Source organism: Podarcis muralis, chromosome 9, assembly GCF_964188315.1.
Source record: "Podarcis muralis chromosome 9, rPodMur119.hap1.1, whole genome shotgun sequence".
In the NCBI taxonomy this organism is placed as follows: Eukaryota; Metazoa; Chordata; class Lepidosauria; order Squamata; family Lacertidae; genus Podarcis; species Podarcis muralis.
The window spans coordinates 13646011-13663181 of record NC_135663.1 but is presented as its reverse complement, the minus strand read 5'-3'; the positions used below and the strand labels follow the sequence as shown (position 1 = coordinate 13663181).

General features: G+C 42.0%; 1 protein-coding gene across 8 annotated transcripts in view; it reads left to right on the top strand.

Moving 5' to 3' along the window:
* Positions 1 to 94: 94 nt before the first annotated feature.
* LIN54 (lin-54 DREAM MuvB core complex component) overlaps positions 95 to 17171 on the top strand; it is a 33251-nt gene continuing 16174 nt past the window's right edge. Inside the window, exons 1-5 of one of the 8 annotated variants that reach the window (XM_077933782.1) lie at positions 95 to 428; positions 9694 to 9774; positions 11261 to 11334; positions 11813 to 12525; positions 12944 to 13064. In XM_077933782.1, the coding sequence (XP_077789908.1) occupies positions 11848 to 12525; positions 12944 to 13064 (799 nt within the window). In that variant the 5' untranslated portion in view covers positions 95 to 428; positions 9694 to 9774; positions 11261 to 11334; positions 11813 to 11847. Of the gene's footprint in view, positions 429 to 3024; positions 4215 to 4256; positions 4280 to 7736; positions 8473 to 8895; positions 9775 to 11260; positions 11335 to 11812; positions 12526 to 12943; positions 13065 to 17171 lie in introns of those variants that run through there. The other 7 variants (XM_077933783.1, XM_077933784.1, XM_077933785.1 and 4 more) reach the window with 7 other exon arrangements.

The following is a 17171-nucleotide window of genomic DNA, read 5'->3' as shown; positions in this document are numbered from 1 at the left end:
CCGGAAGCGCCGAAAGGGGAGGAGGAGGAGGAGGAGGAGGAGGGAGCCTGAGCGGAAGTGGAGCGCGCTTTGAGGAGGGAAGGCGGGAGAAACCAGCGCGGCGCGAGAAAGAGAGGGCGGGCTCGCGGGTTGGTTGGCTGTTTGGCGCCGGTGACGCGGCGCCGGTTGCCAGGGCGCCGCTGCCCGAGCTATTATGGGATGCGGCGGCGGCGGAATGGCGCTGGGCGCGTGATTTTGAACAAACGCGGAACCTGCCGCAGCTGCTGCTGCTGTTGCCGCCGCCGCGAGCAGCCGCCGCTGTCACGGCGACCAGCCGGCCGCGCGCGGGAGCGAGCCCGGGAGCGCGCGGGCGGCGTTGTCATTACGGTGGGGCCGGCGCGGGGGGTGGAAGAGACCGATGTGAAGCGCCGGGGCTGCGGCGGCCGCAGGTGAGCGCTAGGCGGGCCGAGCGGGGGGCGGGTAGCCTGAGGGGAAGGAAGGGAGAAGCGGCGCAGCCCTGAGGCGCTTGAGGCGGGGGACCCACCGGCCGCCTCCTTCTCCCTTCGCTGACAGGACGAGTCTTGCCGGCTTGTGGGGTGGGCGCCTGTCGGGAAGGGAGGCTCAGTACCGGCCCTTCTCCCTCCTCCGCCTCCCCTCAGGATTATAATATTTTTAATTGTCATTTTTCTATCTGTCAGTGACGAAGGGGTTCGGGACCCCTCGGCGGAGGGAGGAGGTTTTAGGCCCGGCCAGGAACTGCGCGGAAGCCCCGGGGTAATATTTCGGCCTCGGAGCCGCGACGAGCCGGTGCCTCCAGGAACGAGGCAGGAGGCTTCATTGTTTTATTTTCAAATTGCCTCTCGTTCTTCTGTCAAGGAAGGCCGCGGGGAGCAGGGATTTGCCCCAAAAGCGGGGGGGGGGGGGGGAGGCTGGTGGCGTGGGTTGTGAGTTGTAAGTCCGGGGTAGAAGCGACTAACAAATCAATAAATAAGAGCAAGAAAGGGAAAGAAGAGTCTCGTTTCGAAATATCGAGTTCGATCTCATTCTTCAGTCTGAAGGCTGCTGCTCAAGGAGGTTTGCTTTTGGTGTATCGTAGGGCAGGGCAAAAACTTTAAAATTACAATTCCCAACCACGGATATTTATTTGTCCAGAATTTAACGCAGGTGGAAGTGTTTTGCTCTGTTGCTGAAACGGGAGCAGAATAGCTGGCCTCAAGCACCCCTCTCTTTCTCACAGGAAACCACAGTTTAACAGGGACTTTAATCAAAACAAAACAGTTCAGGGAGGCCAGACCACAACAGTTCAATATGCAAAATGCCAAAAACACTTGAAGACAAAGACTTCATACAAGTTTTTACACACCAATGCTAGAAGCCTCTGAACCAAGATAGGTGAACTGGAGGGCTTGGTCTTGGAAGATGGCATTGATATAGTGGGTATAACAGAGGGTATAAACTTTATAGGAAGGACAGGGAAAGATGCACTAGAGGTTGTGTTGCGTCAAAGAGGGCATTGAGTGCAGCTAGCTAGAAATCCTCAGACAAGGCACAGAGAAAGCAGACAGAGAAAAGTTTTTCTCCCTCTCACATAACACTAGAACTCATGGTTATTTGATGAAAATTCAGAACAGATAAAAGAAAGTACTTCTTTGTGCAGCACACATTTAAACTAGGGAACTTGCCTCCTGTAGGAGGCTGTCATGGAAACCAGCTTGGATGGCTTTAGAGGATGATTAGACAAATTAATGGAGGACAAGACTATCAAGAGCCACAGTGGCTCTGTTCTACTGTACTTCCATTGTCAAAGGCAGTATGCCTCTGAATAAGTTGCTGGAAATTGCAAGTGGGCAGAGTGCTGTTGTGCTCATGTCCAGCTTGCAGGCTTTCCGTAGTGAGAACAGGATGGACCATTGGTCTGATCCAGCAGACTCATCTTAAATTCTTATTTAACCTTGCAGGACAAGTCCTGTAGTCGCCCGGTGCTATTTTCTGCTGAAACTCATCAGAGATAGGAGTGGAGCCACTATAAAACAGTATCCCCAACTCAAATTCATGCCATGATCCATGGCATCAAAAGCCACTGAGATGTCAAATAGAACCAAGAGAGTTGCATTGCCACTATGCCTCTTTCAACAAAAGTCATTGATCAGGGTGACCAAGGCTTGCTGGTTTTCCACAGGCATCTTGTTTGGCCACAGTGAGAACAAGATGCTGCATTAGATGGGTCATTGGCCTAATCCAGCAGGTTTATGTTCTTATGCTCTTAAGCTAGTTTTGTTCCCCAAACCAGGCCAGAAGTCAGATTGAACTGAGTCCAGATATTACCAACAGGCCTTAAAGTGTATACCAAAGCTCTCATTGACTCTGCTGTAGAACCCAATTAAGAAAACTCTTGACCTTCATAGCATCTCTGCAATCAGATTCCAGAATCTAGTTTAAAACAGCTAAATTTATGCAAGTGTACCAGATAATTGATGCATAGAATATGCAGAAAAATTGCGGCTTTCCAGTTCACAGTGCATGGACAGGTTTGCCAGGATATTTTTGTGGAAACTAAAATAGTTGTTTGCCTCATGGAAATGACTTGCAGAAGTACTTTGATAAATATGTAACTTTTATGTGGAAAATGGATCTAATAGTGGCATGATGTATTGGCTCTATTCAAGTTTCCCAGGATGGTTCAAGTACTATAGAACATCAAATACCTACATAAATCTCTGTGCATAATTTCTCTACTAGCATATTTTTCATTTAATTGCAAGAGGCATTGTAGCTTTCACCAATGAATTATTGAGAATAGTGCTTGACACCCAATAAAGCCTATGTTAACTGAAAAGGCATTACAGTTCTTGATACGGGAATTTATTCTTAAACTATTTGCTATGCTGAATTGGCTTGAGTGCCACGCTTGAGAGTTTTGCTCCTGAACAGTGAGTCAAAACTGAGACATGAATAATGGAGTTAGTTCTTAAGTAATGTAAGATCTGATCTGTCATTAACAGTCACTTGTATCTTGGCAGTTGAGGGGATACAGTGGTTATAAATTGTGTTGTGTAGAATGTATGGAATGAAAACTCTTTGAAGTGGGAATCTCAGGGTAGTTCCACTTTTCACACACTCTTGGAAGCAGTTTCCCATGTTCAATGTGATGTTCCTCTATGTGAGTGAGTTTGGGTTTGTTTGCTCTTTTTTAAGGGAAAAAGCAAGCATAAGTGATTTTAGGTGGAAAAACCATGTTTTTCTCCATCAGTTTTGCCTAGAATAGTGTATTAAAGCATTTTCATGCTGATTTCTTTATTAGCCATGAGATGGGCAAAGTTTTCTTTTACTTTTACTAGAAGGGAAATTGCTGGAAACTTTCCCCCTCCCCCCTTAAAAAGCCTTCCTATGTCAATGTTAATCAATGGAAATTGTTCATAGTCATAATACACTGGTGTTTACTTTTTAAGGGCAGGTAATAAAAGGATGAGAGAGCTTTTGTTGATGAAAAATCTATATATACACCAGATGCACAGTTCCTTCTTAATCATCCTGTCCGCACACGCCACCTTTTATCTCTCCCGATTCTTAACCGACTAATAAACCATTTGGTCTGCAATCCTATACCCATTTACCTGGGAGCAAGCCCCCTTGAACTCAGCGGAACTTACTTCTGAGTATAGGATTGCACGGCCAGGCTTTTAAGGTGCCTTGGAAGTGCAGCTTGTTAGCCCGGCTTCCCTTCTGAATTCCGTCTCGGAGCTGGAATCCGCCCTCGTTTCTTGGAGAAGGGGCGCAAACCCTTTGCGTTTGCGTGGACAGGGAGTTTTGCTCTGGCCGGAGCGCGCGTTTCTTGTAGGTCAGCGCCCGCGTCGTTCCTCCTTTTCTCGGCGGGGGCCGGGCTTCCCCTCTCCTCCGGTGGGAGTGGCTCAAGCAAAGGGATCGGGGCGGAGGGAGGAGGCTGAGGTTGTTGCTGAGCTGGGCTGTGATGGTGATGACGAAGTGAAAATGGCGGATCTTTCGAAATACTATCCCGGCCCCTGACATACCAGCGACAGCACCTAAACAGCCTTGAGAGGCTCCCCCCAACTCCTCGGCTCGCTGCTGCCAGAAACCTCCCTCTCCTCGTCTTTTCGTCCCAACTCCCGGGCAGCCGCTTTGCAGCTATCCAGACACTTCTGGGGGAAGCTCCCTCCTCCCCTCGGGCTGGAACTTAACCCTCCTGGAAGGAGTCGGTGGCTGCGCCCTGGAGAGGGGTGAGAGACGCACCAAGCAAGGCCTGGGCAGGAGATTGGGGGAGAAGGGGAGCCTGCAACGCTGGGTAGGGTGGCTTGCTGTACAGGAAATCCAGGTGTTTTCAAATGTAACCTAAATAGTTAACCTGGCTGGAAAAGAAGGGAGTATTTGGAGCTGCTGAGGCCTAACTCGCCTTTCAAGGTCTCGCTTGTACTGTGTCTGTCTGATGTTGCATAGCTTTAGAGTTCGGGTAGCGCAAGTGATGTTCATATGGTGGTCAAGGAGAAACCTCTGCAGAACAAATTACTGGATTGATTGCGCCTACTCTTCTTAGGAGCGCAGTGAAGAATGTTAGTATGCTGCTCGTGGGACACTAATGATTTTTAAAATTAGCTGCTTGCTTTCAGGGGAGTGTAGTCGCATACATCATAGGTGTGCTTTAGTGGTCACTTCCAAATATATATAATTAACAGGAAGTGTTGCAACGGGCAGAAAATAATAACTTCACAGCATGTTAGATAATTAAAGCTGGGAATTTAAAAATGTATCCCCCTTAACCTTTGAAAGGTGGAAAAGGTCAATGCAGCAGTAATGGTTCAGGCGGAAAATGAGGGTTTGGTTTTGGTTTTAATTCCAAATTTTGTTATGAAAAGGTGTAAAGCAATATATTTTGTAAGTGTAATCTAGTTACGTTAGGGTAGCTGGGATTTCTAGCACAATAAGGCAAATGATAATTGGTGTCAAGGAACACAGTCTGAAAATATGTTTTTGTTTAATTACACTGGGTGGTATCTGGTAAAGGTCATACACTGAGTACACCCACTGAAATCAGTGAACTAAGTAATGATTAAGTGCATTGATTTCAGTGGGCCTACTCTTGATTATGTCAGATGTCAATGTCAGTGTTATTTACCCAGTGACAGCTCTAAAATGTACACAATAAACGTGACTCCTTTTTCTGAGGGCTAGGTCCACATTCAAGTTCTACATATGCATGTGTGATTCCTCTCTCCACTCCCCTATCTATGAAACTGAGTATCTCTCTGTGAGTGACCTTCTGATCATTTTTGTTGATTGAAAAGCGACATATAAATGTGTTAAATTAGTATTTAAAATGGTATCTTCTAAACTATAGGTTCTAAAATATGAGATTCATATATTAAATATACCAACCATCTTATTTCTAGGTGGGTTTATATCTTGTAAGAGTATCATTTTTAATTAAAGACATTCCATGCGAATTTTAAAACTTTGTTAACTGTTAGCGTGGGATAGCTTTGTATCAGGAAATAATTAGTTAAATGTGCAGGTGGACCTACTTTACTTTTCCTCTAGTGTAAGAAGGAGCAACAAGCCACGACCCCTGGTTTAGAGTTACATCCAAACCAGGATTTGTTGTCTCACTGCTCCCCACCCCCAATAAATCATGAAGTTAAACCAAGGTTTGCTCTTAGCTTACCAGTGATGTGTTTGAACAAAAGAAACCCTCATGATTCCTGGTCCAAACATAAGTCAGGGATCATGGTTAGTTGTTTCTGCTCACACTAGGAAGGAGTAAATCAAGAATTATCTGTGTTTATGGCAAACCATTAACTGTAGTTTACCCTGATGTATGGAATGGAATGTAAGTTATTATTTATATTTTACTTTTCTGCAATCAAGTTTGGAGCTTGCAACAAAGTAACAGAGATATGCCGTATTTTCCCGTGTATAAGACTATTTTCCTCAAATTTTTAAAGTTTAAAATTGGGGGTCTTATACACAGAATGTTAAAAATATTTATTTCTTAATTTTGGGCTCAAAAAATAGGGGCATCTTATCCATGGGGGCATCTTATAGACGGAAAAATATGGTAGTTCAAAAATATAGCTAATTTAAATATGAAGCATATCTATATAGACACCTTAGTAGAAAATATTTAGAATTCTGGATATTCCAGCTGTATTTTTTTTAATGCTTCATATGTTACATAGTTTCCTATATTTTATTGGGGGGGTAGTAGAATTCTTGATATTTAGATCACCATATAAGCTATAAAATAGAATTCAATGCAGAATCTGTAGGGTGTGCAAAGGTGTTTAATTTATTGGTTGAATTCTTGCAAAACTAATTAAAATTAAAACTTTTAAAATTATTTGAATAAATAGACAACTTTCTTTAAAAGTAAGCCATTTTCCTCTTGGGATTTGTGTTTATTCCCTTGGTTTCAAAATGTCAAAAGCTGACTCCCCCAATGTGGAATGCTCCATGTGCTTTGGGCTACAACTCCCCTAATCTCTGACCATTGGGCAAGCTGGCTAGAGCTAATGGCAGTTGTACTTCAAAACGTCTGAGCGGCCTTTGGTGGGGAAAGACTGCTGTAGAGGATTGGAAATTTGTACAGTGGTGCCTCGCAAGACGAAAAAAATCCGTTCCGCGATTCTCTTCGTCTAGCGGTTTTTTCGTCTTGCAAAGCAACCCCATTAGCGGCTAAGCGGATTAGCGCTATTAGCGATTTAGCGGCTATTAAAGGCTTAGCGGCTAAGCTGTTAAAAGGCTATTAACGGCTTAGCGGCTTTGAAAAAGGGGGGGGAAGCGGGGGGGAAATGGTTCCCATAGGGAAATTCGTCTTGCGAAGCGCCTCCGCAATGGAAAACCCTTTCGTCTTGCAGGTTTTTCGTCTTGCGGGGCACCACTGTATTCTCATAATTTTCCAACTTTCATTTCTGGACAGCTTGTGATATTGCAAGTATTTATATTTATTATGATACGATATGGTGAGTACAATGTTTCAGCAGCCATTGTTTGGCACCAGTGAAGCTTACTAAGATCTTATACAAGCTTCAGCTTTCAGACTTAATTTCTGATTCTGTTTTCAGTACAGTACACAACAAATTGAGCAAGTCATATACAAAGTAGCCTTGCAGTTTTAGTGCAAAACTTTTAGCAGCCCAAAATAAAATTTAGGGTAGCCTTTCATTTGTTACAAGTCACATTGCTTTTTACCACTGAATCGGAGCAAGCAGCAACCCTAAGAAAACTCAATTACCATTTCCTCTGATTCAGCGGTAAAATGTGAGTTTTTCTGGGAAAAGCATCTTGACACACACACATACACACCCTAAAAAACCCACAACACCACTCAAATACAGACCTGTGCCTACAAAAGCAGCTGAAAGGTAACTGAATTAGCCCTTAGTTAAAGCTAACGGTGCTTCGTGGAAGAAGCACATAGGACACTCAGTCTTTTCACCATATTTATGAGACTAGGAGGCATTGCATGTATGCTGTTAAACATTGCATTGGTTCTGAAGGTTTGGCTGCTGGTTTGCCACTGAACCAAGTTCAAGGTGCTTGTTCTGTCAGATAAAGCTCTACACAGCCGCTCCTACATACACCTGCCTGTTGGTTACAACCTTCTGGATACAGTATTCCCTCTTAACTGAGCCACGTTTACCACGAATTTGCTGCAAGGCAACATGTAAGAGGACCTTCTTTGATTGGTGCCTGATACCATGTATGACTTATGCCGACCCTTGTGGATTTTTGGTGCCAGTTAAAAATTAGTTGTAACATTTTATTGAGAGTTTGGTGCCAGTTAAAAATTAGTTGTAACATTTTATTGAGATTTCATTATGTTTATTATATTTTATCCTGCTCTGGGGTTCTTTTAGTGAAGGGTGGGCTAGATTTTTGAAGAAAATAAGTAAAGCATATGCTGCAAAGATAAATCAATGCTTTTAATTGTTCTATCCTCCCTGGTGAACCTTCTTTCTAATGGCTGTGACCTTCAATATTATCTCACTCTTAAATCTTTATTGCTTATGAAATAGTCCAGACTTGGTTTTCATTTTAGGATTTGTACTCCCAGATTGTACTTCTCATATTGCTGTTGACATGGGAAATAATTGGAAATTTTCTGATCTTGAAAGGACTCTTGTTCTGCCTTTGAGGGAGTATATTAGAATTCGAGTTCATACTTCTATAAGGGTTGCTTTGGTACCATGCTCAATACACCAGTATGGCATGTTTCCCTCTGCCTTGGTAGTTATAAATAGTGCTTTTGTATAGGACTTTCATGCTGAATTAAAATACCCTTTTATGATCCCTAAGGGTCTACCAGCTGTTACCTCTGGCAAACCCTTTGCCATGCTGAAATTGTACAGCACCAGCTCTCCTGGGGACAAGGGAATCTTAATCATTTCAGGATTATGTTGAAAGATAAAATGTATGCATTTATGAGACTTTTAGCCTGCCTGCGCAACTGGAATTTGCACATCCCACAGACAAATGGTTAAGGTAGTCAGTGATTTTACTTTATCAGTATATCTTAGATTTTTATGGTAATTGCATTTTTATATATAGAAAAAACTGACAAAAATGTATATTATATAGATTCCGCAAACAATAATTTTGCTGTTAATCTTTAGGAATTAAGGGCTAATTAATTCTCATTGGTCAACACCCCTCTTCTTTAGGATAAGGTAAAGGTAAAGGGACCCCTGACCATTAGGTCCAGTCGTGACCGACTCTGGGGTTGCGGCGCTCATCGTGCTTTATTGGCCGAGGGAGCCGGCGTTCAGCTTCTGGGTTGTGTGGCCAGCATGACTAAGCTTCTGGCGAACCAGAGCAGCGCACGGAAATGCCGTTTACCTTCCCGCTGGAGCAGTACCTATTTATCTACTTGCACTTTGACATGCTTTCAAAGTGCTAGGTTGGCAGGAGTAGGGACCAAGCAATGGGAGCTCTCTCTGTCGTGGGGATTCGAACTGCCGACGTTTTGATTGGCAAGTCCTAGGCTCTGTGGTTTAACTCACAGCACCACCCGCGTCCCTTATCTTCCTTAGGATACTTGGTTCCAAACCACCACTTTTAGCTCAATCAGTAGAGCATGAGACTTAATCTCAGGATTAAGTCCCATGGTTTGGACTAGATTCTATGATTCTAGGCTTTGTCAAAATGGAACTATAATGTCTCCAGGGGGTCAAAAATACCTGATTAATGAGTTAACTGAAACTATGGGCTCCTCACTTTTAAAGGAAGGTGTTCTTTTTGGTAATGGGTAATGGAAAAGCTGGAGCATGCCTTTTGAAATCCACCTTGTTTATTTGCTTTGACTAGCAGAAACAATGCTTATGCTAATATATTAACTTCCTTTGGAATGACCACAGTGAAATTTCTTGTGCTTACCTGTCTTGTTCCATGTCCAGCTAAGGTAGTAATATGTGCTTATTTTCTAAAACAAGTCAATCACAGAAGAGTATTTGCAATTGTTCTAAAAAGCACTTGCCTGCCTGAGAGTCATCACTGCTTGGTGCTATTTTATTTGGCTACGTTCCCACTGCAAGTGAATGGTGAGGTTAAAAAGTTTCCTGTGGCTAGTAGACCTCAGATCAGTTCTAATCCTCTCCTCTGGTATCCTGCCTACATGTATATAAAAATTTACTGAAGTTGTGACGTCTATTCTGAAGTCACATCCTGAAACTGTATCTCAGATTCTTGCATGTTCTGTCATCCTAGAGCTGGATCTGAAAGCCAGAGCTAGAGCTGACCTTGGATATGTCACAAGTTTATAAAACAAAAGCAACTTCTTTGGGAGAGGTAGGTGGGGGTTCATTGCAAGAGAACCTCAGTTATCTGGATTAAAGTTAACACTGCTTCATAAAAGCATTTATTTCAATCTTGCCTCCGTCTCCTGAACCTGCAAGTTCTTGTAATTTTCAGCTCATTTGGGTAGAATCAATGGAAAACTCACTTCCCCCTTCCTTTGTGTTACATGCATGAACACACTGTACTTGTTCTGTACTCGTGTTTTGGCTGTTAGTCATAAAATTATACAAATCGAGCCATAAAGCAGCTTTGTAATCAATGAACAAAACATCCAGCATGTTATTAATTCATTTGAATACCTTCTAAAGTGCTAATCTTTTAATTATGCATGGAGATTTTATATAAATGCCCTCATTGTGGCCTGTTCAGGTTAGTAAGTGCTGCTGTTGCTCCATCCTGACATCCAGCATTAGTATTATGCACAAAGAAAAAATAAAAATTTATTTGGCCAGACATTGTGACCATAAAGTATATTTTGGCCGTATGGAAACTATTATTGCTCCTTATTGTGGTTTATTTGATTCAGTGGTTTAAATGAATGTTTACTGGTGTATAGCTTTTTATTACTGTAGTTGTTCAGCACTCTGTATACAGAGTATAAAAATGTTGGAAGAATGAATAAACTAGTGAGAGGGTACAGGGGCAGTCCCATATGACAAAACAGCTCATGGAATAAGGCAAAGGGCAGGGAAGAGGGATGGTCTATATAGGCACAGCTCCTGTCAGTTGTTGCTAAATTGCATTATTATACACTGTAAATGCAAACATTTTGTGGTTTAAGACTGTGCATCCACCAGTGTGCCTTGGGCATTGTGTATTTTGGAACATTATTCTCAATTTTATTTTTTCCTTCTCTGGCTAACTAATTTGTAGTGGGTGTATGTTTTAAATCTGAGTTTTTCTTCTGTCACTTCATGTAAACTCTCCTTTCCACACTGAATCTCAGATTAGCTGAATTTTGCAGGTTTTACAATTTCATTAGCATTCTTCCTACCAATAACTGAAGAAGTAGGCTATTTTCTCAGCTTTTCCCCCGTGACATTTTCAACAATCCAAAAATAACATTATTAGCTGCTTGAAAAACTCTTAACCTGGTTTGTTATTAAATAGCTTGTTGAAGATGTTAAGTACCTTGGATGATCAATTTAAATTTGCACGTCTGTGCAATTATCTCATTATCGTTGATATTGAGGTGTGTTCTTTCCATGGAACATTTACCTGTTCTTGAAAATATGGGGGGGGGGTGTTTTCAGTAACCATGAAAATCAGTTTCGATTAAGAGTTTTGATGTGTGAGGTGGTTGAACATCAGATTTATGAAAGGGATTTCCACATGTGCTATGAGAGGGTGCTTGAAAGAAAGCCTAGAGGTGGAGAGACTTGAAATAGTACTTAAACATTAGAATTTTGTCAGTTTGGGACGGGATTTATAAGGAGCAGCTTGCTTATAACATCTGAAATCTTTCCATCATCTTCAGCCCTAACAGATGGTGCTACACTATAATGCTTCTGGAGGTCGTCTGATGTGGAACAGGATTTAAAAGAAATTCAGGTAACTGAACAGAACTCATGATTTTCTGTATTTCAGTATTTCATGAAATCACTGTAGAAGTCAAATGTCCAATTTATGGACAGTTCCAGTGTCAGAAATGTCCTAACAAGCTTCCCTCCTGGTTGAGAACATGCAGAGTTTTGTACTCTCCTTAACCCCCATCAATAGATTTTCATAATTTCTCAAAGATACTTCTTTTCAAAGTTGAAAAAGCAAGCAAGAGGCAATTAACAATTTAAGGGCATATTCCAGCCTGGAAAAACCACTCAAGGAGGTTGCAAAGACAAAGATTGTCTTAGACATGCTTGTTAGCCAAAGCAGTGGCTAATCTGTCTGCAAATTTTTAGCCACAGCCAATACCATGTAGATGTTTATTTCATGGTTTTGTAGGCTCCCACAATAATATGTCTGATGCTGCAACTTGCACATGGTTGTGGAGCTGAAAAACGCATTTCCTTTCTTTGAAATATCACTGCAGTGCCTCACCTTTGGCCTGTCGTCCGCATTGGCAATATGGAGGTGGTGTCGGCAGAAGTGAACAGCTTGCTACCTGAAGAGATCATGGACACAGGCGCAACGCTGGAGGAAGATGAGAACATAGAGGCTGTAATTGTGGGTGACACTATGGAGATGGAACTGGAAGGAATGGCAAACGTAAGCTCAGGCAGGGATTCTGTTACTTCTGGCACGTCGTCCATCACCACAGAGACCGTCATGGTGTCCAGCAATTGTGTAAGCCACGTCATAGCCAACGCTGCCACTACAAAAGCCGGTACTAGTGTGACTGCACAACCTTCCTTTCAAGGTAGCCTCCAGAAACTTGGTACTCAGACTCCTGTCACTATATCGGCCAACCAGATAATTTTAAACAAGGCAACTGACTTGAAAATTGGCAACCAGACTATAAAACCAGAAGGGCAAAAGCTCATTGTAACAACTCTGGGGAAACCTGGGCAGCCCATTGTCCTGACATTACCCCACAACCAGCTGTCTCAGGCACAGAAGGCCACATCGCAGGTGCAAGCAGGCGACTCCAAGCTGCCAGCGCAGCAGTTCAAGGTGGTTACTATTGGAGGAAGGTCAGAGGTGAAACCTGTCATTGGTGTTTCAGCCTTGACTCCAGGGAGCCAGTTGGTAAATGCTACTACCCAATCCTCTGTATTGCAGAGCCAGCAATTAAAAGCAGTGCAGGTAAGAAGGCACACTGTTTCTCATTATCTTTTGTGATAAAATTGCTCCCATTCATGATTCCCTTTTGTTGGCAGTAATGTAAGTGGAGCAGAGTAAGGCAGGGAAAGTGAATCAATAAGACAAGCAAAATGTAAGGAAGAGTTACAAGTGCAATGGAGGTGATGAATGAGTAGAGTTCTTGCCTATAGAGAGGGATGTGTAGCAGCACAAAACCAGTTAGAGGACACTTCTTGGGGGTGGTGATGGGTGGAAGCAGGAGGGAGCAGTTGGGGGACTGCTTCCAAGCTAATTTGTTTGACGGCAGTGGAGATTGAGAGTGAAGACACTGCAGAAGGTGAGAATGTGTGGATTTTGGCTGTTATTACATACAAACAATAATTCCGCTAACTGAGGGAATGATTCTTCTTTTGCTTTTCAGATTGCTAAAAAAACCAGGACACCCACCTCAGCCCCGGTGATAACTAAGCTGATCTTCACAAAACCAATCAACAGCAAAGCTGTTACGGGACAGACAACACAAGTGTCACCGGTCATTGCAGGTTATATATTTGTGGCTTCTTGCGTGGTGCCATTCCTAAGGGGGTGAAATGCGAATTGAGTCAGATACAGGCTAGGATCCAATTGGGCAGATTTTCATGGAGGGTTTTTAGGCTCCTTTCTCTTTTACACCGCTGCCTTCTGAGTTCCCTCAAAAAAGCCAGGGGGTCCTCCAAAGTGACATTTAGGAGTGATTATCAGGGGAATCTGATAATTCTGCCCTTGCATGTTCACAGAAGCACTTTATGAGCACGCACAGGGCTCTTTGGGTCCCAGCCACAGAAGAATCTTGCTGCTCTTCATCTCATAACTTCTCAGGGAAGATGAAAAGTGTGTCAATTTACAGATTACGTGGGTCGTGTAAAATAGCGCTTTCAAAGCCTAACAGCAGCATTGTTATTTTATGTCTCTCTCAAATGTTTAGATTGAGTGCATAGTGTCAACCAACTTAACCATGTAGTAAATGTGAAAAAGCTTGCACACTTCATAAATGTGCATTAAAAGTGTAGTGTTATGTGCAACTGACTTGCTCTGAAGCGTTCTGTAGTTGCTGTTACTCCATTCCTGGCTACTGACTAGTTCTGTTGCTACGGAGTCAAGATGTTTCGTCTTCTCATCCCCCTATGCATTGCTGCAGCGTTTTATCACTACTTCCTGGCTCTTTGTTGGGGAAATAAGATGGTTTAAACTGTTCAAACTTCTGGGTTTTTAAAAAGATGAGTACTACTTTTAAGCTGCAAAGTCCTCTGTCGGTTTTAAAGGGTAAAGTGGATAAGGTTTTAGGAATTTTATAAAAGTGGAAAACTAAAATATTCACTTTACAGCTTATAAATCAAGAGTAGCAATGCAAATGGACAATACTACTCTTCCCCCTCTTCACAAACACACAGAGATCCAAAATGACAGAAATGTGACTAGTTTTTCACTTACCAAAAAAACAACTGAATATGTAAAGTGAAACCACACAGTATCTGCTAGTATTTTAATGTTTATGCATTTTTAATCACTTGGAATACAAATTCAGACTAAAGATCAGTAACCCATGAAGAGAGGAATTCTTCAGGCTTCTTTCCATGAAACTCCATTACTCAAGGAGATGCCTTTTCTATTCAGTCATCTTACCACTTGATCCATCCTCCATCCTCTTTAAAACCTATTATAATGTATGGCAGGGGTGGAAATCACATTTGTATTAATACACACAGCCAAGCATGCATGGTGTAGAAAATTTTCATCATGTGGTACATTGTTTGCTTTATTAGTCCTTTATTTATCATTTAGGGTGAAATCATGTACAGCTCCATTCACTTCCACAGTTGCCTTAGATACAACTATTGTTGTAACTCCCATTGAAAGTGTCCAGTGCAGTGCATTCCCAGTCAGATTAATTTCAGTTTATGCAGCCTGATAATGTGGGAAGGACTCTTGCAGTGATCTGACTGGCTTCTTGCTCTCTTAAGCCCTGCCCACCCTGGCTGGTGAAAACCACTTGGGAGGTGTTGATCATTTGTATCCAGGGTGCGTTGAATGCATCTTTACATGACAGAGTGATGCCTGCTACCCTTAAATAGGCATACGTATTGTAGGGCCAATTTTATGGAACGTCTTTCAAGTTGAAATCAGATAGGCCCCTTCCCTACTAAACCTTTGGCTGCTACTGAAGACTTCTTTTTTAATCCAGCAGGTATTTTAATTGTAGCTTGATTTTATAGTTTTTACTAATTTTAGTTTTGTATTGTATCTTTGTAAATCACTTAGAGACTGTTGTTGTTAAGTGGTATATAAATCATTTAAATAATTAAAAAAACCTCACTTGGGAGTAAGCTCCATTGAACTAATTCAGACTTACTTTTGAGTATATGTATAAGATTGCATTGTTAATGACAAGGCTTGTAACATATAGTGCTGTAAACAAGCACTTTCTTTTGATTTTTCCATAACAACAGAGCCAGTATTAAAGTGCCTTTATTATTTTTATATTTTTAACACTGTTGTTACTAAGCAGGAGTTGTACACAGTGGCCTAGTTTGCATGTAATGCTACTGTGTGGTTTAACAAACCACAAGATGTCTCACAGGCAAATAAACCTTGGATTGTTTCTCCAAAGTTTTGTTTTTCAGCTACTCTTGCCTTTGTAGCTTGATGAATGGCTGGGGTTGGGTGATCAGACAAGCCACGCTTAAGGAAAAGTGTTGGGCTTGCAGGAAATGCCAAGTCATAGTTAAAACAAATCAAGAACTATAAGCCAACAACAAACCATGGTTTCAGACAGTGGATGATTCTGGGTAGTAAACAAGCCATAATTGAGCTGTTGGCAGGCTTCACACATAATGCTAAGCTGTGGTTTAACAAACCACAGTTTAACAAGCCATGGCTTAGTGTTTTGTACAAACCCAGGCCAGTCACTGCTTCATGTGTATTCACTGCAGTGTCCTGTGAAAATTCAAGGCCAAAACTGTAGTCAATATCAGTGGTTTTAGAGTGTAATGAATCTCTTCCAGTCAAAATGCAGGAATGTAAAATGAATAGCTAATTCTGCTTGTTTAAAAGAGTAGTGTGATCCAGCACAATAACATTCTCTGAAAATAACATAGATTTCTTTTCTTGAAACAACATTGTGGGCTGCTGTTCAAGGTGTCTGCTTATCTAATGGATCAGTAACTATCCCTGTTCAATTAGAGGGTTTGGTTTAATTTAGACTAAACTTGTTTTTAATTGCCCTCATAGTATTAGAAAATTGAATTCGATATACTTTATAAACAATTAAAGGCTATCAGTAAGTCTTCTATGCTTCTTCAATTAAAAAAGCAAATGTTCCAACTAATTTGCTTCTATTTATATCCAATGCATTTCTGAAGTTCTGGATAGTTTGTGAGCTAGGTAAATGGAAGTGCTTTATTTACACCAAAGCTCAAAATTGGGATTCAATCTAGTTAAGAGCATGAGGAGAGATCACTAGTATGCTTTCTTAGTTCATGTAGAATATTCTGACATTGGTTGCTTCTTGTTCTGCGTTTCAAAATGGCCCACAGCTTTCAAGAAGAACTTGCCAATAAAAAGCAAGCTATTAATTGCCATCAAATTCCACTTTAGGAACATACCATATGCTGGAAGTCTGTGGCTTTGTTCAAAACAACAATAAATAATGGTTTACTGCTACTTTTTGTCCCAGGCTGTGCTCCCCCTTTTGCCATGCTCTGTTCTTCTCCCATACACCCAAGAGGCAAAGTTTGGAAACTTTTGCTTAAGTTCATTGTGGTTTCTATAACGATCCATGGTCAGCTTCAAAATAAGACAAGTTCAAACCATCACCTAAGCATCTGAATGTTTCCTTTCCTAGTTCTGGAAGTAGTTCAGATGACAGCTTAGTAGCAGTGAGTATACCTCCCTGGTATGTGTAAGTGTAATGGTTGAGGAGTGTTCTGAGCTTCCCAGTCACTGCCCCCTTTATCTTGAGGTTGAAAGGATGGGTATCTCTCTGCCCCCCCCCCCCAAAAAAAGTTCATACAGCTGAAGGAGTTAGATGCAAGAGTGGTGCTTTTTTGCACTTCCTCTTTCAAGGCCCATATCAGAACCTGAGTTGCTGAACATTTGTGGAGTGACCAAAAGCATAGCAGGGGTGGGTGGGGGACCAAACTGGGAGACTGGAGAAAGAAAACAGATGTGGTGATGAGGATGCAGGGGAGAAGAGAATGAGGAATGTGCGCACACATAGGATCCAGTTAAATGGAACCTCTTGAAACTGCGTAATTGGTTAACAAGTCCCCCCTCCAACCATCGTCAAATTATCAATCACACCTATTTCCATTGACAGAACAGTAAAAAAATACACTTCCAGTGGTTTCCGGTGTGGCCATTGTGCAAAAACATGGATCTGAGACACAGTTTTATGGAACCTCATAATTTCTGCATCAAAATCATAGGTCAGCTCTGTGTCCACTGATGCGTGCTTTGAGTTGTTGTCATCCTATGTCAAAATTATGAAGATTCATGGGGGATATGAGCCCTAGATCTGTGTTACTGTGGCGCTGCCTGACAACAGATATGAATTTTTTGGTGCACATTCTACCCCCTGCTTCCGCCCAAGCCACAATCAGATTAAAACCTAT